Here is a 22484-nt window from a genome sequence, read left to right on the forward strand (position 1 = left end):
TCACAAATGAGAGAAACCAGTATTGCACTGTAAGACCATGCAGAAGGAAGCTGTAAGTTTCTGAAATCCTCCTCTAAGGGTAGGCAAACCCACTCATTTCCCAACTTGCTCTTCACCTGAGTACCCACACACAGTTTTCCAAGTTGAGCACTGCTCATCACACTTATGTGTTCTGTCTTACTGAGATGTGAAATCAGGATCAAATGGGTATTTCTGTTCCCTTAGTGGTATCTTGAATCAAGGATGAAATATTACAAAGCCTTATTACTAAGCTGTTTTCAGAAATAATTTGGAAGAAAACTAGGTAAAACTGCATCTGTTGGTAGGACAGCCATTCTCTCAGCCCCCCCACATAGCTCCCCATCTAGGAGCCACAACTTATTTTGCATCTTTGATGTCACCACATGGTAACATCAAGTTCACAGATAGATGTTTCAGCCACAGAGAGGAGGAGCGAGGTCTCCAGCACGAAACCAATTAATCACAGTCTCAGAGCCCCAGCTTCATAAACACAGCCCATTAAAGTTAATTTTGAATTATCCGGTTCCATTTCTTCCCCTCTCCACTTAAAACAGGAAATAACTGGACAAAGCCAGTTTCCAGTAAGTTTTAAATCCATCTTCAAATATTTGTTCCTCATTGAAAAGTAGCTTGCTCTTTCAGCATTTGAATCTGATTTATTATTCTGAAAGAGAGGAAGACTGTGTTCCAAATACCCAGCTCCTCTTCAATAGGTCTTGCACACATTTGGATCTCACCTGGAGCAGAAAAACTCAGATACTTCTGTTTTGCTGTGTCTTTGGAGTCGTAGAATTTCAGCACATCTAGTACCGCCTGGGGGTTTTTCTTCTGTTCTAGCTTCGTGATATTTGAGGTCTGAAGCAACCGAGCCCATTGCTCTGGCATTCCCTGAAAAAATAGGCTATTCCTTCTAGTATTTTAAAGATTTTTAAAAAGCAGAACAAATTTCTTTCCTCTATAAAAAGCATAACACACACAGCCTTAAACACATGAACAAGCAGGATGGGGTTTTAAAGGGGAGCCATATGTCCATAAGTGACACAACACAAATCACTGTGCCAACATGACACCACCTCTTTCAGGTGATTAAGCCAGATGCGAGGAATGGGAATACAAAAGCGCTCAACAGAACCAGTGTTACCCACTAATGAAAGTAAACTGAAGAGGGTTTCTCAGGGAAGGCTCTCCCAGGTGACACAAAGCATCAGATCTGACATTTACACTGCAGAAATACTAACAGGTCACAGTCTCATTACTCTGCGTGCTGTACAAATGCACAGTAAAATTATTTCTTTGATAAAAACAAAGACTAACTCGCACTTTATTCTAAAACATTGCAATGGCTTCACTACAGCATTGACCCACAGCTGTTTTCTGAGCAACTCCAAGGCAGATATACTTACAGTGAACTCTCCAGTAACAGCATCAAAGCCAACATGGATGGTATGCTCAAAATCTGATGGTGGGGAGATTTCTGGCCTTTCCTTTTCCTTCTTCTTGCTTCCTGAAAAAGACATTCAAAGATCTACTGAGCAAAGATTTAAAGTCCTATTGTCTCCATTTAATAGAATCAATCCAAGCATCCTACAACAGTTAGGATGAATGTAACCATTATTCTGTTTACTGGATGGAGGTGTTTACATATGCAGCACAGTGATTTGATATTTTCAAGTTGGTATAGACTTCACGTAAGAATCAACAATTTGTTCCATTCAAATCATTTATACTACGGTAGCAAGCAAACAAGAGATCAAGAGCACCAGAGTGCAAGGACCTCTGTTGAGCATATGAAATGTAAACATATGAGATGTTTACAATGCAAAAAAGGACATTTTAATATGGATTAAGAACACCACCAAAGACAACTTCAGTTCAGCCTCAAGTTCACCCTAAAGACCGTTAAAACTCAGTTGCCTCACTGCTTCAATTCAAGGTAATTAATGCAAACTAGGACTTCCTGTGATGAAGATAAGAGCTTATAGCCTCAGAGCAATTACCTAATTTAAATTAAAAGGGCGGTGGGGGAAGCAAGCATAATAAGTACCAGAAGCAGGAACAGATAATGAGAAGGACTATGTGCACAATCCAACCTAGATTCAATTAAATTTGTAAGATGTTTTATAATGCCTGGGGCTTGGGTTTTTTTGTTTTTTATTTTTTCTGACAAAGAGAAAATAAATAAAAATGGTAGACAATTTGTAGCTAAATCTAAATATAAAATACACCATTCTGTTCCATTTACTCAGAAAAGGTTCAGAGTTAAGTTGGAAGGTTTCAGGAACCTGTTTTCTGGTTCTTGGAAAAAAAGCCCGAGCCCTGGTTTCTTTCCCTGCCAGAGCAGAGGGGTGTACTTGCTGTTTGCTCTCCAGGTAGAAAGATGATGCTCCAGGCCTCATCTCATGGCCCTCTGCTGAAAGGCAGAGAGGCCTGTCAGTGAGCTGTAGAGCATGTCTAACCTGATACCAAGAAAACCACATGTGTAATCCTAGGAACGCCTGTGGGCTCACAGAGCATATAGCTGAATCAGCTGCATTACAGCTGCATGAAGCTGCATATTATAGCATGCATGAAGCCAGCAAGAATGCCATAGTGCTCATAACCACAAAGGAAAGCAGCACACCATTTTGCAATCTAACTTGATTACCATTTTACATTTGTATGTTTAAAAAAAAAAAAAAGGTTTTTGCTTCATTTTTAAATTCATCTTAAAACTAAAAGTCATGTAGTTTCAGTACAGAAAAAGAGCAGCTAAAACAGCACCCTCTTCATTACTACATGGTAAAAAGTTACTGAACACGGGGCAAGCATAGCTGGTGCTGCTCAGAGCCAGAGAATCCATCTGAAATTCCCTCACGCTGGCGGGAAAGGAAGGACGGGGAGCCGAGGACAATACTTACAAACGAAAAGCCATGTGGGCTGCCTCCAGCTGAACAATGCAGTGGAAAGACACAGCTATTATAAACAGGATATCTTTAATATGGCTGCACAGGTCAGAGCCAAAAAGCAAACAGACTGTCAAATGTTCTCATTATCATCGTTCAGTCACAGGACAGGAGAAGCTTGCTTATGTGAAAACCTTTAAGGAAAGTACTGTTTCTTCCCAATCTCTTGCAGTTGTTTATGTGAAAGCAAGGGGGGGGGGGGGGGGTAAGTTTTATTCCTCAGGAAGGTTCCTGCTCAGGAGCACTCGACATCTAGGGAACAGGAGCTGGTGCTCAAACCCTCCAGCATGTGCTGCGCAAACAAACCCGCTCCTTCCAAAAATACACACATCTTATTAGTAGGCTAGGCAAGGAGACTACAAATCACTCCTCTGCCCACAGGAACAGCAGATCAGAGCAGCACTTCAAACAGACGCAAGCAGCAAGCTTCAGTCAAGAGGCAAGTCCCGTGAGTCATGTGTTGGCAGGATGTATTCGAGGCTCTGCGAACAAGGCCACTGTGAGGCCATGCTGCTTTTCAACCTCTGATTATGTTTGCAACACAGTTCTGTATTTAAATGGGAATCCCTTTAATAAACGGCGATGCTTGTTTCAAACCATGAGTGAATCTAAGATGTGGTTCCTTGGCCCTGCAAAGACAGCAGCACACAGCCCCCCTGTTCCCGGGAGGGGGAAGACACAGGTCCTTCAGAAGGATTCAGAGAATTGGAGAACTGCTCTGTCTGATTAAGAAAGTGCCTCAAATAGTTGGGCTCTTCTCTTCCCCAAATGAAGCCACAGGCACTCAGCAAGGCATCACCCAAGGTACTTCAGACACCCTCCTGCATAGCAACCCAGCCTCGAGCATCCCTCACTCCCCACCAGTATGCGAGCCTACGGTGTGCTCTGGCCAACCTCCATACACAAAGCAAGAAACACAGATGTTTCTCAACAGCCTGGTCATAGTAGCTAGATGACTCCAGATGGTATGCTTTGAGTCACTGAACCGCAGCTGAAACCATGCAGAAATCTGCCCTGAGCCGGCGTTCTTGAGCATGTCACATGCATTATCCCGGGTCCTGCGTGATGCCCCACAGCACCTCCTTCTATAAGTTCTGCTCAAAGACAAACATTTCTTGGTTTAGGGGACTATTTTAAAGCTTTCCAAAAAGCACACGCAGGTTTCATTTGACTTCAGAAGTCTAGCCAAGGAAATTCATGGCAATTAAGTACTCTAGTAAAAAGATGACTATCACTTCATTTATCCTAAACAATGGAACTAGGGGGAAAAAACCTCCATGACTAGGTCATTAAATAATCCCTTCAAACTCTTAGGATTATTTCAGCACAGAACTAGCTCAGACTTGGGGCAGAAACTCTGCATTTGCTAAACCTCACCGTCTGCAGCGAGTCCTCCAAAGCATACCACCTCCCCAACGCCATCTCCTAAGCCAGAGAAACCTCCCAAGAGAGGAGCCAGGGAGGGGGGGGCAGAGCTGTGGCAACAGATACGATGAAGCTGGCCAGGAGGGACCTTGCAAAATCATACAGAGAGAGATCTGCAGAACAAAGCCAAACAACATTATCCAGTAACAAGTCTATTCACAGTAGTCTTGTACATCTCCTGGTAAGGCATCCCTTCATTTTCTGAAAAGGAGACTTTACCATTTTTGTAGTAATTTGTTAACTTTGGCACTGGCTGGAGAAATTTTTCCCATGAAAAAACTTCTACCCCAGGTTGACAGATTATTTTGCATGTAGTCCCAATATATTTTTAAAATCCAAGCAGGAAGTTAATATTTCTTTAAAGCTTCCCAGCAGCAGAATTAAAAAAAAAAAAAAAAAATTAAATGGGCATTTCTGGTGAGGGTGCGCCTCAGCCATGCTAATGAGCAAAACAACTAACATCTGACTATTGTTTTAGTGCCAGAAAGTCATGGTGTCCATTTATATTCCGCTTACATTTGACAGCCAGTTTTGCAGTCTTGAGGTCCGAAAACATTTCTTTGGATGTTTACATTATCCTTGCTGCAGGTCAACCAATTGACAAGTTTTTTTCCAAATTTAAAAAAAAAAAAAAAAAGGGGGCAAATTTTCAAGGAGTTTCTTTGCACTAGATAATTCAATTACTATTTCTCCTAACTACATTATCTTGCCATGCAGTAAAACCTTCTGCTTTTTTTCAGAAGGACATTACTTCAAATACTTTTTAACATCTAGAAAAGATAAACTGACACCATTTTCTCTAAAATGTACTTTTCTCAGCAGAAATTATTTCCTCCATTTTTAGTTTGCATCACTAAATATCAGTAGGTATACAGACACATGCTAAACAAATATGCAGATTAATTTCCATAAATTTGGTACACATCAGTATTTACAGAATGGTCTGAATAAGCTTAAGTAATGGGACTCCAAAGCAATTTCAGATGAGCCAATACAGCTTTAGACAAGTCTTCAACCACCTCCCCAGCCATTTCAGCAACGAACAAACCCGCCGTCAAGATGGAAAGAGGAAACATCCAAGGAGAAGTAAAGGCGCTATAAAATGTCACAAAGCTCTCCAGCTGTGCTGCACCCACTTGCATTCATAATTTGTTTCAGAACACAAGCAAGTCTTACACAATATTACTAATTCAGAGCAAGGAAAAAAATCTTCCTTCATGTGGGGTTTACATTCTACTTCATTATATCCCTGTCTGTAAAGAAGGGCCACAAACGCTCTGATGAACGATCAATGCAACAGCATGACAAGTGCCATCCCAGCTCCTAAACCATTCTCCTAGTCTGAAGATGGACAGATTTGATCCTTCCACTAGATTTTCTTGCAGCACTCACCACAACAATTTCTAGGCAGTTCCTCCCATGACCAACGATATAATGGTAAAACACCAGTTTCTACAGTATTGAAGGGCTAAGCTAGAACCTGCTCCAGACACACGGCCCTACACCTAGCTGACAGCACCCAGATTTACCACCTTCACCAACCTCAGAGGCCTGGAGTCTCTCTTGGGGTGCTGCCACCAACCTGTAGTAGCTTCTCACATTCTCCTTACCTCTTTAAGGTTCTTATCCTTGCCAGAAAAAAGACCACCACTGCTATTGCTGTAATCCAGCCATGGACAGTTATTTCACAATAAATGACCTTGTGAAATAACTACTCTGCTTCCAAAAGCTACACTGGCCAAATCTTTCCATCCTCCAAAAAGGAAAACACACCCACCGTTCAGAGCAGAAACTCTGCCAGATCGTGGAAAGCCCGATCTTCAGAATACAGGGAAGCCTGCCTCTAGCGTTTGTCCCCAGGGTTAGGCACGGCTGCAGAGGGACTGCTCACACAGCTAAGCAAGAATAAAACACAGCCCTGGGGAAAATACTTAGCCAAACAAATAAATAACCAGAGGAGCAAAGTCTCTTGAAACAGTCAAACCTGTGTCGGCATGACTGAACCAGTCCTGCCCAGCACATCAGCAATGAGGCACAGGAAGCCAAGAGCAGAACTAGAAGACATTAAGAGCAGCAGGGTCTTCCCCTTGTACATCTTAATATTAATGACAAAACTGCTAACTGGTAGAGATTAATAAAATGCATAGCAGTGTCAGGTCAGGCTTATAAGTCCCTGCACAGTTTTATCGTACCAGATGTTAGAAGATGTTTCTACCTATGCACTTTTTCGTTGTACATGGATACAGACATCCTGGAGAACCAGGATCAGGGCTCCAGTGCTGTACATACATACATTCATCATGAAGAAAAGAGGACAGAAACAAAGCACAAACACAGTCTAGTTTCATTACAGCAATTTTTTCTCAGAAATAATCCTTGTTTACAGCAATCCAGATTTTTCCCCCACTAGTAATTAAACCTAACAGTGCAGTTACACAGACAGAGGGACTTAATTTTTCTCAATTCCCCTTCATGCACACTGCACCCTTCCCACTATGTCTTTACTACCTTTTTTCCTCCTCAAGGTACCACATAAATGGTCATCAACATGAAGTACCTTCCAAAACAGCTGGATGCTCAGTTTAAACTACAAATCTGTATTTAGCGTAGCAAAATGGTAAGTAATATGATACCCAGGAATCACAAACATTTTTTAGGGTTGTTTGGAAATGCATTACTTTAAACTGGGCAGCAAACATGAGAAGCAATAGGTGGTGGTTTTCCTCAGTGAGCTATTTAATTTTTCTTACTTAGCATTTCATCTTCAAACATCCCAGTGCAAACAGAAAGAACATCTCAGCTCACTGAACACACATCCAACTTTCAACACTTCCTCCAATCCCCTACACTTGGACAGGCTGGACTCAAATGTCTAAAGCGCTAGAAAAACTTACAAGAAGAGTAAAGGAATAAAAGTAGTAACCTTGGAAAATACAGGCATCTTACCTTTTTCAGTGCTAGAGAATATGGAGATGATTTTATTCCTAGGTTTCCTCTCTTCTGGTACAGAGGGCAGGGGTTTCAAGCTGTGGTTGGCAGACAACTGGTCTTTGCCCCCTGTACTGCTCATCCGGACAGGAGGAGCTGGTGGCTTGTCTTCCAGTTCTCCGTTGTCAGACATGGTTCTCAATAGCTACTGAAAGCACTGAAATAGAAATATTTGTTTTAACATAGGAAGAGAGCATAGAATACATAAATGTAGCATTTCTTCTGTTGGTCAACAGGGAAAGGAACTCGGCAAGCACTTGCACTGGCAGAGACTGATGTCTCCACAAAAGGAAGCAGATCTCTTCCTCACTCCCGCTTCTGGGCCACCCATTCATTTGGGCCAGCAGCAGCATTTGTGGGATGGAGTGACAAAGTTTTCCAGTGACAAAATTAACCCAGTCAAAAAGAACAGTCAGTTATAATGTGGACCAATTCCCAGGTCTGGTTCACTATCTGTTCACACAAAGGTTGCGTACGTGAAAAGGACAGGGCATAAGTAAGGGCATAAGTACAATTTCTTTTAGGGGTAGCTCTAGCCCAAAGAGCTTCATGCTCTAGAGTCAAACTCCTGTAAAAGCCTTAGATGCTTTCCTTCTTGTCATTTATCAGACAAGATCTTGGGGAAAAAAGAATAGCTTATGTTTATAAGTCATAATTCAGCACACTGTCCACATCAAGTTGTATTAAGAATATCTCTACCCAAATTATGCAGCCTACATGGGACTAAGATCCACTGGATGCATTCCACTTCTGAATGAGGACTTGCATTGCTTCAGCACTTTGTGCCACACTTTCTCCATTTGTAAAAAGAATATATACTATCACCACAATCCTCTGAGTCCTTAACAAAAACATGAGCGAGATCCTGAACAAATAGCTGCTAAAGCTAAAAACACAGCACAATAAAACATCTACATGACACATTCAAGAAAATCTGCACTGGCCTTTCCTCCCTCCCCATAATATCCTGGAGATTTTTCTCTGATCACCAAGAAACAGGCGGCCTCTCTGCTACAGAGTAGATAGCACAAATAAAGATTTACAGAAATTACCTTGTGATGACAGCTGAATAACAAATACACCCCTCATTCCTCCACACGCTCAAATGATGAGCTACCTTTTTGGAACAGGAGCCAACACATGTCCTCTGTGTTCACCTCCTCCTCCTCCTCTCATGACAGTTTGGGAAATGAGTGGCCCACTGGTGTCTACCAGCTGCCCATCATAGTCCCAAAGCATGACTCAGTGCCAGCCACACCACTAGAGCAATCATTATTAGTGTCATTGCAAAAAGTCAGGATAAGACAGTGCAATCAATTCTTAATTATCACACCTTATTTCCAAAGTATAAATATTGTGCTATACAATGTCTCAGCACAACACGGTCTTAGCAGAAGAACTAAAAAACAGGTGGACTGCCGTTCCCTATCGTTGCACTGGGTGAATACTGCCAGATCCCAATGAAGAAAAACAAAGCATGCTAGCAGCCTGAATTCATGCAGCACAAGAGCATACTGTTTTATGTCATGAAGCTCAAGAGAGATTAAAATTAATTATCACCATAAATGCCCATGAAAGCATATAATTTCTGTACAAATACCTTCAGAGGCACAAGCAGCACAAAGCAAAGTTCTGGCAGTGCAAGTAAAAACTGGACATGTGCTGGTTGCCCCATCTCCTTAAAGACTGATAGAGAACAGCGGTCAAAGCTGTGCAACACCCGCCTAGACAAACCTGCCTTTGAGCCCTTTTCTTGATGATGGAGCGATAAATAGACCTGCAACACTTGAACATGTCTGCAGGGATGCAGTTGTGAATCAGAATACAACTCCCATCCTCCAACAGTCTTCCAAATTCGCCTACTGATTGCTCTTTCAGATGTTGCAAGTTATCTGCAGGATCTTCTATATTTTCCAGTACCTACACTGCAATATGGGGAAAAAATTAAGAACCCTGCAATCTAACAGCAGGTCTGAGCAGCCTACCTACAGGGATTTTAATTCCAAACACTTCCCTAACAATACATATTGCTTGCACAAAGTGCATGCCACCAATGTGAGATGTACAAATTTCTGGTCTGAGCCACCAAATCAGATATAGGGTATTCAAGAGTCCTGTTGGAAGTTAGGCTTGGAGTGATGGCAGTACAGGGGACCATAATCCATTTCCCTTATGTTAATCAAGTCTCAGAAAAGAGTAGGATATAGGGTCCTTAGATATCCAAATGGGAATAGACATTTAAAAGAAAGCACTCCTCCTTTTGAACAAAGAAATACAATCAGACAGCTAAATAAATCCTAGCTGGTAAATCATAGAATCATTAAGGTTGGAAAAGACCTCTAAGATCATTGAGTCCAACCGTCAACCCAACACCACCATGCCCACTAAACCATGTCCCTAAGAGCCTCATCTACACGTCTTTTAAATACTTCCAGGGATGGTGACTCAACCACTTCCCTGGGCAGCCTGTTCCAACATTTAACCGCTCCTTCAGTAAAGAAATTTTTCCTCATGTCCAATCTAAAGAAGCACATCACATAACTTTAACATCAAAATTATATACTATGTGAAGAAAGCAACATCCTGAGTAGTCTTTTGTATTTTTCTAAAGTAAACCCTATTATTTCCTCCATCTGTGCAGTTCTTTGAGCTGCCTGATATTAGCAAGAGCAGGATATAAGGATAAACAACTAACCTGCATCTGAAACTGGACAAGAACAGACTTGGCCCTCCAAGCCCATATTAATTCCCCACACACTCCCTCGGAGGGCTCAGTCACTGAATTAACAATGCTATACCATGGTATTCAGGTTGCAGATTTTAAAAAAATCTACTACACTTTTGTTTACATATTTTTATATAAATTTCTCACTATAGGAAAAATTCTCAATTTTTAGTGACACAAGCAGCGCAAGTCAGCTCATCGTATACTCAGTATTACAGCTTCTTGATCTGAAACGAATTATTTCTTAGTGCCTTGAGTGCTCAAGAGAAGAAAATGTTAAGCAACAAGTTGGAAGCAAGTATATGGAAATCCAAAACTCATCTATTCCACAAGAAAATAAGGCGCTTCAAGAAACTGGCATAACAGCATCTGTGCAGAACCCTCAGAGCTGCAGTTCTGATCAGTGTTTCATGTTCAAAGTGTTCAGAAACATCCTTGACCTTGCGCAAAGTAGAGCCCAGGATCTCTACAGGAGGAAGACAAGCTGCGGGGCTGGCAGAGGAGACTGGAGTGGCAGAAAGAGCTCAGGCATCGGCTTCCCACCTGAGGGACTGGTTCCGTCATTTGCAGTTAAACAAAATCCTTCAAGCTCATAAAATCTGTGGTTTAGTAAAACCTCAGCTTCTAGGAAAAACTTAAGAGATGTGATTTATTTAATAACACAAAGTAGTATAATTTCTGGGCAGCTGTTTCAAAGACCGTTGTTAAAATAAACTGCTAGATCCAAAACTATTTTGCACAAAGGACCATTTCAACGCACAGCAGCTTTGAATTCATAGTTTAAAGAAATTACAACAGCTCCACTCACAACAGATCGCTTTAGGAAACAGAAGTATGATCCTTCAATCATCATCGGAAGTTAAAAAAATCAATCATTTTGTTCAGGTTCAAGTCAAAACAGCTAGTCTCTTTCTGACAGCTGAGCACAGAAAAAAAGAGCAGTTCCTCTCTCCTTTATCCTTACCCTGTCTTCATTACGCAGGGAAAGTTTCCACAGCTTCAGGAAGTACTTTTGAAATTGCTGCAGAGGTTTGGCATTATGGGCAAGACTGGAAGAGGGATTAAAAATAAATAAATAAATAAATAAATAAATAAATAAATAAATAAGAGGCGTGGAAATACACACTGAAGCTCCTTTTCTGCTCTCTCACTCCCCCAAAGAGGGAAACCAGCCTGTTCATTTCACAGCAGATAGGCGTAATCACTCTTGCACCATCACCCACGTGGCTGCCTTGCTGAATCATAGCTTGTGCAGGGAACTGCAAGGACCAAGGGAATTTTCATTTTTTCCAGTGCCTGCCAGGAGTCTGTATACTGGCAAAGGGGACGTCAGGTTCATATTTCTCTGACAGAATCAGACAACACAATTAATGGTGGGGCTTTTTTTAGCTTGGTTGAAAGACATTTACTAAAATGGTTAACCTAAGTTTGAGCAACCTCATAAAAGCATGCTAAATCTGGAAGAAAGACGACAGAAGGAAGACGTAATCAGGGGAAAGGGATTCACTTTCATCTTTGCCAATGAAGATAATACCAGTAATAATAATGTATTCCAGCACATTGGCAACTCCCCCACAATCACTAGTTGCACTACATTTAATTACAAGAACTAGAAAGCAATGGAATGAACCACAGAGACAAGCTGCGAAGCTGCAAACAATACTTAACTACAGACTTCAGACAGATTCGTTCCCACCACAGGACAGCAACCCACTACACTCACAAAAAAAAGACACAAAAAGAGCTGCTTATTCCACAAAACATACTCACAGGTACCAGCGCTGGTGACCACAAGGCTCCAATTCTCAGTCCTTACCTCCAGTATATGACACTACTCCCAATAGTTGTCACCTCCTTTTGGCAAAAGTTTCTTGCCCTGCACTGGGGCAGCAAAAATGGCAGTACCCTTTTCATCCTCGGCAGCCTTAGACACCATCATAACATGAACTGCAGCAGCTGAAGAGCAAATGTGCTCTCTCCTCTGCTGCAGAGCCAGCAGCAAGTGGCCAGCCAGGGTTTGTGCTGTCCTAAATCATTCACCACCAACAGTGGGAGATCTGAAGCCTGGTTCCTCAGAAGTGCAACTCTTTCCTTTCCACCTTTGCCCAGTGAGGCTGAGGCAAGAAAAGCACAGGGAAGCTCCTTGTGTAGCTTAACCCACCCTATTCCTCCCAGCCCCTGAAGAGACCTGCAGTGACCAATTTGCACATGCATTCAGAGTTTCATTTTTACAACCATGTTCCAGGAGTCAGTTCTGCTGTTCACTAGCTTTCTTCCTTTTGGGGAAGAAGAGGGCCCAATAACCTACGGCATACCCAGGTCACAGAAGAAAGACAGCAGTTCCTGTCGCTGCCACTGGTGGGAAAACACCCAGAAACATAACTCTGACAGCGAGTAAAAGCTGGAAAGTAATGTGAGAATTGGGCAGCATTTTCAGGAAGCTGATGAACAGACACTGCTGCAGCACATCAGTCAGAATGCTGTGGCTTTGACTTGTTTTTTTGTTGCCCCCCCCCCAGTTCCCCCTTGCGTGAGCATCAAGTGGGGCTGCTTCCTGAAGAACTTCCTAAGTGCAGCTCTTGTGCCTGTCCTGGCTCCCTCGGCCTCCCTCGTGATCAGTATCAAGGCTGACACCCACTCCCGTCCCAGCTGAAGCGGCGTGTTTGTTCAGCAGCAGGCTCCACCAGAGTCCCCTCTCCACCACGGGCTGCTATTTAGCTCCTCTGACTTCTAAAAAAGGACGAACATTTTTCCTCTCAAACTTGTTTGCAGAATGACTAAAGGGAAATAAAATGAAATTGAAGACAATCATTTTCCCATCTGCTATAGCACACAGTCACATTTTTCCTGGAGCACTTGTACTTGAGCAGATTAAGTTTTAAATATGCATTATGCGTGCATACACATCAGTCTTACAGTGTAGTACTGCAAGGCCCCGAGCAGGGGTAGGAAGACGGTACCATGCATCAAATGAAACGGCTGGTGTAGAAAGTTCTCATATCATGAGTTGAATTTGTCTTCTTAAGATGTTCAAATTAATGTATTTGAGGAGTCTAGACTGCATCTGTATTTCACTGCCTGGGATTTGATGCAAAAATAAATTGGACTACTGCTTGGAAAAAAAAAACCCAACACATCAAGCTCAGAGCTGTTAGATAACATGCACATAAATTCCTACTCCTGGCACACAATATCCTGGCTTTACACTGCCACTTAAGCAACAGATCTCTGAGGAGCCACAACTAAATCAGTGAAATAAATCAAATTCTCTGTATGTACATACCTTGACAGGAGGCTCACAGAGCTGCAAACTGAACTCGGTTCTGTTTATTGCAGGTAAAAATTACTCAACTCATTTACTATCGGCAATGTAACACAGAAGGAACAACATGAATGTCAAATTTAAGTCTATTTTGCAGGGCTGACCAAAAAGCAGAAGTAATGGATTTCAGGCTAACAATGCATTAAGAAACATAACCACTTTGCTTTTGAAATCATAATCCTTGATGTGCCACTACAGCTGCAGGACCTTATTGGGACACCACCTGAACTGTTGCAAGGAGAACTGCAGAACATTTGGGCCACGGACACAGACAGCAGGCATGGTGCTTGAAAGCAACACAGCAAAACGGTTTGTTGTCCAACAGAAGGAATGGAAGAAGAAAAGAGAACCGATCAAAAGTGAAAAAAGCCCTGATGGTAAGTGCATTTCCCTGTCCCTGCTCTAGCAGAGGGCATGAGGGTTGAGAAAAGAAAGTTATCCTTACAGCAATCTGCATGGTGGCGGCTGTCATTTGCTGTCTTCCTGTAGAGCCTTATAGGGTGCTACTGGCAATGTTTGTCACGCACAGAGTGGCATCCGGGACAGCCAGGTCCAGAGCAGAGGAAAAAAGCAAAATAGATGTCTCGCAAACAAATCTCCAAGGCAGAAGATGTCAAGTGAAAAAAACCCACAGAGTAATTAAAAACAACACAATAAAAGAGCTAGTGTGTGATGCTCCAAGAAAAGACCGGTGTAACAAGACATATTTAAGATAGTCATGTCCCACCCTTGGTTTATATTATAAAGGTCCTTGTTGAAAATGTCTGGAGACTCATTTCCAGTACATTGACCCAAAGCCTCCAGTGGTTTCAGTAGCTAGCTTATCCTCAGCCTCCCCACACCCACCACCTTTTAATACCTGAAAAAACACCTTACTGGAAGAGATGAGACTTGGTGCTTGATTATCCTGGAAAAGAGGGCAAACGGATATACACGTTGTGCAGTTTTTAAGTGGAGATCAGACGGCTGTTCAGTTCATCAGATATTCCATTTTCTTGGACCAAACAGATTTTGGAGTACAAAAGCAGAATGAAATGTCTGCATGGGTATTTTTCTTTCCCCCTTTCTCCTCCCCCCCCGCCCCCCTTTTTTTTTTTTTTTTTAAAGGCTCCTGTTGAGCAATAGATTTCCTGTGATTAGCTCACTTAGTACTGATTATAGCTCACTTCCTCCCAGGGATTAGCTGAAAGCAGCTTTCTGACAAGTTTTTATTCAGATGGTGCTACCTAGCCACAGCTCACTTCCTGCCCCATCTCTAACAGCATGGTAGTTCAACAGCTCATCAATTTGAAATTATTTCACTGCTGCAAAAAATTCACAGAACCAGCAAATCTCAGACTGTCTTCCCCATGAAAAGCAAAACAAATCTTTTTGGATGTTTTGCTTTCCAACTTGAAGCATTTGGATCCGTGAGATTTATTTAATCAGATCCAAAAAGGAGTTTTCTGAAACAGTATGAGACTACCTTCAGAGACTGAAAATACTTATCTCTTCAGTTCAACTCAGAAAAGTTGTGCAAAAACAAACCAGCAGTGGCAGACAAAGAATTACTTTCTTGCAGACTTGGCAAACACAGTCTCAGATCTTCTGCCTGCCAAAAGAGGACTTGTGCAAAAGCAAGAACAAGAGTAACCTTGATAATGGCCAGTAAGAGCCAGCAGGATAATCTGTTCCACCTACAGTTATTAAAAACACGTGCAGATGCTCTAATACAACACAGCTCTCAAAAAGCCTTCCCACCTCTAAAAAGGCAGGCACCAATCTCCACAGGACTTGCTGAAACATCTCTTTCCAGCTTTAGGGGGTCTCAGATAAAAGTATTTGGTCAGTGCCAAATCACATATCTGTGAAAGCTAACAGTTATTTTTATTTAGGAAACGAGACTAACCTACGATACTCCAAACAAGCACAGTTCTCCCTAATTTACAAGCACAAACAAGCAAGATACCCCTTTCAAATGATGCAGTTGAGAAAACAGCTAAAAAACAGAAATAAAAAACATCTGAGCCTGTCAAACATTAATTTTTCATTAAGATTTATGCAAGGACACAGGTTAACCAAACTGACTGCTCAGCAAGGCTGACCCACTAATGGAGACGATAAATTGCCAGCATCTTTTTTGCAAAATTAACAGCCGCAAGCACCATTTGCCTCCTTCAACCAGCAAGGCTACAACCATGAAGTTTATAAACAGGTCCTTTCTTGCTATCTCCCCCTTACTGCTACATGTGACAGAGGCAACATGTAATACTCCCACTCTAACAACAGTATAGGAGAACCTCAGTCTTTTGCAAAATCAGACTGGATGACACATATAACATACCCAGCTAAATTCTTTCCATTTTGTCTTTTTCCAACCCCTCAATTTCCTTATGATTTTTGCTGAGTGACACAAATAGAAGGGAAAACATAGCACAGAGAAAAATAACTGGTGTTTAATTGCCAAGTGAAGAAGAGAGTTGGGGAAAAAAAAAAATAGAAAAAAAAAAGCATGATTTCTTCTGTTTAGAAGGAAAAAAAAAGCAGAAAGGAAACTATCTTTTGTTCAGAAGAAGGAATAGTCTCTCCAAAACTGTAATAACGTGCTTTCTGTGAACCAAGTTACAGAAGACAAATATCCTATTCATGGGGTATTTGAAAGGGTTACTAAGGCTTCCTAAGGAAAAATATTCTTCAAACCCATTGCCAAAGTACATTACAACCTAAAGCAATTCAACTATTTACTCCTTAAGGCATTTAGCAGATGTGCAAAGTCTTGCACTGAAAATGAGCAACCAGTTGGCGAAAATGTCATTTTAGAAATAAAGACAGATCCCAGTCTTCTAAGAAGCAACCAGTGGTAGACATCACCTTCTCATCCCCCAGACAGCCGACACAGAAACAAGTGTATTTCAGCTAGTACTTCTTCACCACGCAGTGCTTATGTCTAAGTCATCCTCACCCCTCGGTGCCGGCACAATAAAGTAGAATTTTCATATAATCATTGATAAGGATAAGTGAAAAAGACCACACTTCTAAGATTCTGGCAGCCTTCCAAACTGGCAGATCAGGTTCACAAAGTCTGTATATATAGCAAAAAAACCAACATAGCAATAGCAGAAACCTTGGTAAGGACAAATTTTTCTCCCAAACGTTCAGTTTTTAACTTTCTGAATTGGGAAGAGGGTATAATTCTTAATTATCAGCTATGTTTTGTGATTGAAAAAGATATCAACAGGGAAAAATCAGAAGAGGCACAGACTAGAGACAAGATGTGCAAGTGTCATGGTAGAAGCCCATTAGTGCATAGAAAATTTAAGCAAATTAGTGATACTTGACTTCACTGTATACTGCATCCACCTGCGAGTCTTGTGATACAGCTCCACTTTCTCCCTTTAAGCCATGCATAGCAATCAACTCCCACCTGAATCGTCATTTCTGCTTCATAAAATCAATTTGGCACTATTGAACTGCAGTGGCATATTTTACCACCAGTGAGCTAGAAACCTCTTCTCTGCTTTATCGCCTCTGAAACAGCTCAAACACCGCAGGCGACAGTACCAGATGGGCCTCAGAAGTGACTTCCCAACTGCCTTACTTCCCATTTCCCCTAAGTTTGGCCGGAAAACTCACTCGGTGAGGCTACAACATTGTTATTGCCAGCCGATGACAGCAGCGCACAGAAATGAGCCAGATGGCTGAGATGACATCCACGGATGCCCATTCCCACCTTGCTCAGAGAGGCAGCCCTTGCAGGTCAGCAGAGCACGATGGAGGAGAAATTAAATCAGGAGGGATTGATTTCCACCCTGTACCCCAGGGCTGGGTAGTTACGCCTACCAGCTGAATTCAGGCCACGCTTCATTTTATACAGCCCACAGCCACAGTTTTCCTTCAACGAACCATTGTGCAACCCTGTGTAACGATAACATGTACTCAAAGGCATTTGAAAAAGTCTATTCAACCTTCAACAAGGAAATTACCCCTGCTCTACCTACTTAAAAACCTGAGTCAACTAAAGACAGACAAGACAGCCTGCAGCATGCACATCGCATGCAAATCCATGATTCAAGGTGTTCGTGCTTACTCATATTTCATGAACTAGAAGACACTTTTCAGCCTTTATTTTCCTGAGCTGAGGTTTTCTAAAGATCATAGGAGAATGGGGTAGGGAAAGTTTACAAGAAAAAAAAGAAATGAAGCTTGCATGTCATCTTTGAGATTCTCAATTAAACCTGGCATTTACAGGCAGGGAGGGATCACACATTCCAGAGCAAAAGTTACTTGAATAAAGGGTACCCTGCACGAGGTACCTATATAGCTCGGTGCACTTTTATATTTCTAACAGCATTCACAGCTGTTTAAACTAGACAACCACCACTCAATAGAGCAATGATACAGCTCTAAAAATGTCTGGCTACTGATGTTGTGCAGAGAGATCACCAGTAACTCTAATAGAAAACAAAGGCTTTTTTTAACCTCTGGAAATATTATTGGGCAACGGCAAGACAAACCCATGGCTTACCCATCCAAATTAGAGGTCCAGGGCTGACTGGAAAGAGAAGAGGAAACACGCAGTGTGTACCAGGATGGCAAAAAAAAAAAGAAAGAATCCAAGATTAAGGGATCCGTCACTCCCTCATCACACTGGTAGAGCTGTCAAATGTCAGCTACAGAAAAAAGAAATAGTAAGAGAAAAGACGAGAGAAATAGCTCCCTCCAGAAAAACTATCTTTTTCATATATGCTCATGATAGAGCTCTTTGTTTCTCTCTAGTGGCTGGCCAAGGCTTGCTTCAACTGCAGTTACCGCTAGTGGATAGCGGGAACTTAAGCTCAGCTCAACAGCCCTGGGGGCCAAACCTTTGACTCTTCTTGCAGCACTGTAAAACAGTGCCAGCCTGGCACAAAATGCTACAATGGGAAATTCTGCCTCTTCTGAGTCAGTTTTCCCAGCCACGGTGCACACCAGTGGACGCCAGTACAGCCCTGCCGCCCGGATAATCACAACCACTTGGAACGGTTCACCAGTTTGCCAAAAACCCTACGTAAACAGACCCAAGCTCAAGATGCTTACTTCTTCATACCCACACTGAACATAAATTCAGCCAGAAAGAGCAAAGTCTACAAGAAATCAAATGCAGGGTCTGTAAATACAAAAAGCACTTGAGCATGGCAACAGGTCTTTCAAAAAAGAAAAAAAAAAACACCACCAAACCAAAAAAACCCAAACAACCAGAGATTGCTTGGGTGGACTTAACTCATTTCCTAGAACTCATTCTAGCAGCACCATACAGAAAACTACAGATCATTTCTCCTGGGAGAATTATATTCCATTTGTGCCATGACACACAAGTACAATGACTTCTTCAAACACTCAAACTCCTACATGAGAAGAGTTCCCTGCAGCATCCGACTTCTGCACCGGGCAAGTTCACTTGCCACTAGCTGGGAAAGCTATTCTTGGCTAGTATCCACAAATTGTACAAGCCTTAAGCCCTCTTAGAAACACACATAACCTCTAGACTTCACTGTCGCCAGAACAACCTACAAACATAAATCAGTGCAGTCGTGTCCAAGGCTGCAGATAACACTGCTGTCACTAACGGTTTTGCCAAGGTCTGGCTCTCTCACCCCTAACCAGGGTCCTGCCCACATCAGCAAAACTGATAATCCCCCCACCACAGCCAGACTGCTTTTGGTAACAGGAAAAGTACAAAGCAGTGTTTATTGCTGCAGATACTTGGAGGAAAACCGGGAACAGGGGACAACAGCAAAGTAGTTTCCCTGCAAACAGTTAGCAATAGCCAGCTGTAGATCTTGATGGGGAAGCAGAGTGTCCTATGAGTTTGGAAGTGAGGCTGTCAATTTATTAAAACAAAAATATCAATGAGAAGCAGCACATTCAGGAAGGGTCACCCCAATATTTCTCCACCAACAGCCGCTGCGGACTGTACAATGGCATCAGATCTTAGTAAAATACTCCCCAGAGCTCAGCGACGAAACCTCACTAATACTAGTTCTGCCCACAGCTACTATGTACGAGTGTTTCAAGATTGTTGCATTCAGAGACAACTTCATTACACTGCTGAAGTTTAAGGCTTTACAAATTTTATACAGAGAGACAAGTGATTAGCCTATTTTTTCCTGGCATATTTAACTCTATTAGGAGAGGTAAAGATATCTAGATGGGGCATACAACCAAATTCTGCAGCCATTGCACAACATCACAGGCAATCCCTTCCCCATTATTTCAAACAGCAATAAACAGTACAAAAAGCACAAACTGCAGCTGTCACAACTCAAATCAACATGAACTTCTAAGATCTCTACGCACATAAAATTTTGGACATGAAGACCTGCGTTCATCAACAGAAAAACAGCGAACTGTAATACCTAGAACAACACGGGGAAAAGCGAGCAAGGCAAACTGGCTCTGTAAATCATTCACCCGTGTTCACACTCCAGTACTCTTTTGGTGACGCTGCCTTGGTTTGCCTTGCATGCTGTTACAGGTTTTCTACTTTTTTTCTACTTTTCAACTTGTATGTTGCACTCATACAAGCAACATATTAATGTATGCTTTGATGCAGCAGTTCCCTGAAATTTGGGCAAATGTTCTTGTATGTCTTTCAAGGAGCCAAAGCACTCATTTGGAAGCTTGAAACAACAATTTGCATTCCAAAAACTGGCTGCCAGAATGAGTTTTTAAACTCATTTTCTAATTTTTCTACAAGTCATTCCTAGTAAAACTACTTCTCTCTTCTCACTCATAAACAGGTTTTTATCTAAAATGCTGAAGAAATGGATCCAAACCAACTAGAACTGGTGCACAAACTACAAATCAAAATATATTAAAAAATCAGCCAAAAAACCTTAAAATTGTATCATAATTCAAAACCAACACATCTTTATTCCTCATATGCTGATGTGGAAACTAATTTTTGCCAAGCCTATAAGACAACTATAGGAGCCAGTAAGCAGAAAAAACAAACAAAAAACGATAAAAACCCCCAACCTCTTCTGTATATTATTATTACTACATATGCTTCTTCCAGTTCACAAATCAAACGTATGATAAAAATATTTACTTACATCGATGTTTAGGATAAATGTACAATGGTTTAAACACCAATTGTGAGTGGTCAAACAAATTTATCTCATTTTCGAAGTGATGTAATACATCCTACCATTTTATGTCGAGACACTTCATGAAAGTTACTATTTTATCCCTGCTTTACTGATGGAGGACTAGACACCAATTATCTCTAGCCATCTACGACTGTTTATATAGGATGTTGCAGCACCAGGACCACAAAAATTGATTTTACAGCTCAAGAATTAAATACTTTGTAAAAAATAAAAATACAAAATGAAGAACACAGTTACCAACTGAATAGACAAAAGGACTATGAAAATTACAACGCAGGATAACCAGCACCCTGTGAAGCAGAAGAGCTTCCAAAGGAAGCTGTCGAGTTAAAATAATATTTAAACAGTTGACAAAACATAATATTGAACTTACAAGTAGGTTTTTAAAGTCTTTCGCAGCTTTCTATCATTGTACAAATTATGACAGGAGTTTAACACTTGAAGCATATATAAGAGAGCAAACATTGTGTGAAAGGTCTCTATCGCTGGTGACAGGTTGTCTTTGGGCATCTATCTATCAGGTCGCTTAACAATTTATACAAGATGTTAAGCAACTGTAAATGCGATCCTATTGAACTTACTATTCAAAGTGTTTCCTTAGGGTGTTTTATACTATTAGTATTTCAGCTATCACAGGTAAGCTGTAAGGCCTGGGCTGTCTAGGCAAGGATGCTGCAGTACTGCAGCACTTGGAGAAGTTTAAGCTTAAGTAGCCCTTCCAGCTCCACATACTATAACTACGTACCCGTTCAATAAAGAATGAGGGAAATTCTTATGGGCAGAATGATAAGATTTCAGTGAAATATTACAGAGCAAGAGTAAAGCTTCAGAAAATGCATTTATGTGAGGCTCAGGCATTTACATATGAAAAGGATGCAGTTCTCAAACTTACTTCTACCTTATTATCTTGCTTCCAATAACAGTTGTGCAATTATAAAGCAGCTGAAGATGTCTGTGAGGATGAAACTGAACTCACATAAAACACATCTCAAAGACTAATGTCTACAACCTACAAAACACAAAAACTCATCCATGAAATGGAGGCTTCCGTCCACGAGGTCCTCACATACATGCATACCACCTCAATAAAAAAATTAAAGCTACTTACTCTAATAGAATAAGAGATACCCCACTTATCTGAGGGGCTCTAATTCCATTGCAAGGGATGCATGATAATAATCTATGAAAAAACAGAAATACATCGCTCATGCTGTGCCATCAACACAAGAACTGAAGACTTGCATTATAGCTTACCTTAATCTTCAGCACTAGCTGAGCCCTAAATCACAGGAAGATGAAGGAAGTATCAGGGAGGCATCACTCTGGGATTGTCTACTCCTTCACCTGGAGTTACTACAAAACCAGCGTACTGCAGACAGCAGCCGAAGCAAGCCCGGGGCCACATCCCAGCTCCAAAAAGCCATTTGAGAGAGTCCTTACACTGAAGTCGATAGCCATCAAGAAGAGACTGCAGTCAGTACCTTGGGCGACACATGTCAATGGCCTGACCCAGCGCAACAATTTTATGCCTTCCAAGTCTTCCTCTTTTTAATTTACAATACTGTAGCTGCTACCAATGAGTCTGAATATATGAACAAGGGTATAAAACACTTTTGTTGCAACAAATCAACATGAAAGACTTACAAATTCTGTGATTATGAAAATCAAACGCACATTTTTTTAATACCAAAAAAAAAATTCTCCTCTCATAAAATTTATTGTAACTATGGAAAAAGTTAACCCTAATATAACACCTTTAGAAATGGCCAACTTTCCAAGAGCTTGTCACCTAAGGGAAAATTTTCTCAGGTCCTTTCAATTCTGCTAAGAAAACAGGAAGCGAATTTCAGTAAGCCATTTCAATAGAGTAAAATAGAGATAAAGATCTCCATTAAACTTGGCAACAAAGAGAGAGCCCAAAAAATATCAGT

At 41.4% G+C, this 22484-nt stretch overlaps 1 protein-coding gene across 1 annotated transcript in view; it reads right to left on the reverse strand.

Moving 5' to 3' along the window:
- Window positions 1-22484, reverse strand: part of PAK2 (p21 (RAC1) activated kinase 2) — a 50988-nt gene that overhangs the window by 19993 nt on the left and 8511 nt on the right. The window contains exons 2-4 of the mRNA XM_076341807.1: window positions 7335-7533; window positions 1425-1525; window positions 759-909 (exon numbers count right to left, since the gene is read on the reverse strand). Coding sequence (XP_076197922.1) covers window positions 759-909; window positions 1425-1525; window positions 7335-7509 — 427 coding nt within the window. The 5' untranslated portion in view covers window positions 7510-7533. The remainder of the gene's footprint in view (window positions 1-758; window positions 910-1424; window positions 1526-7334; window positions 7534-22484) is intronic.

Source organism: Aptenodytes patagonicus, chromosome 6, assembly GCF_965638725.1.
Source record: "Aptenodytes patagonicus chromosome 6, bAptPat1.pri.cur, whole genome shotgun sequence".
NCBI classification, from domain to species: Eukaryota; Metazoa; Chordata; class Aves; order Sphenisciformes; family Spheniscidae; genus Aptenodytes; species Aptenodytes patagonicus.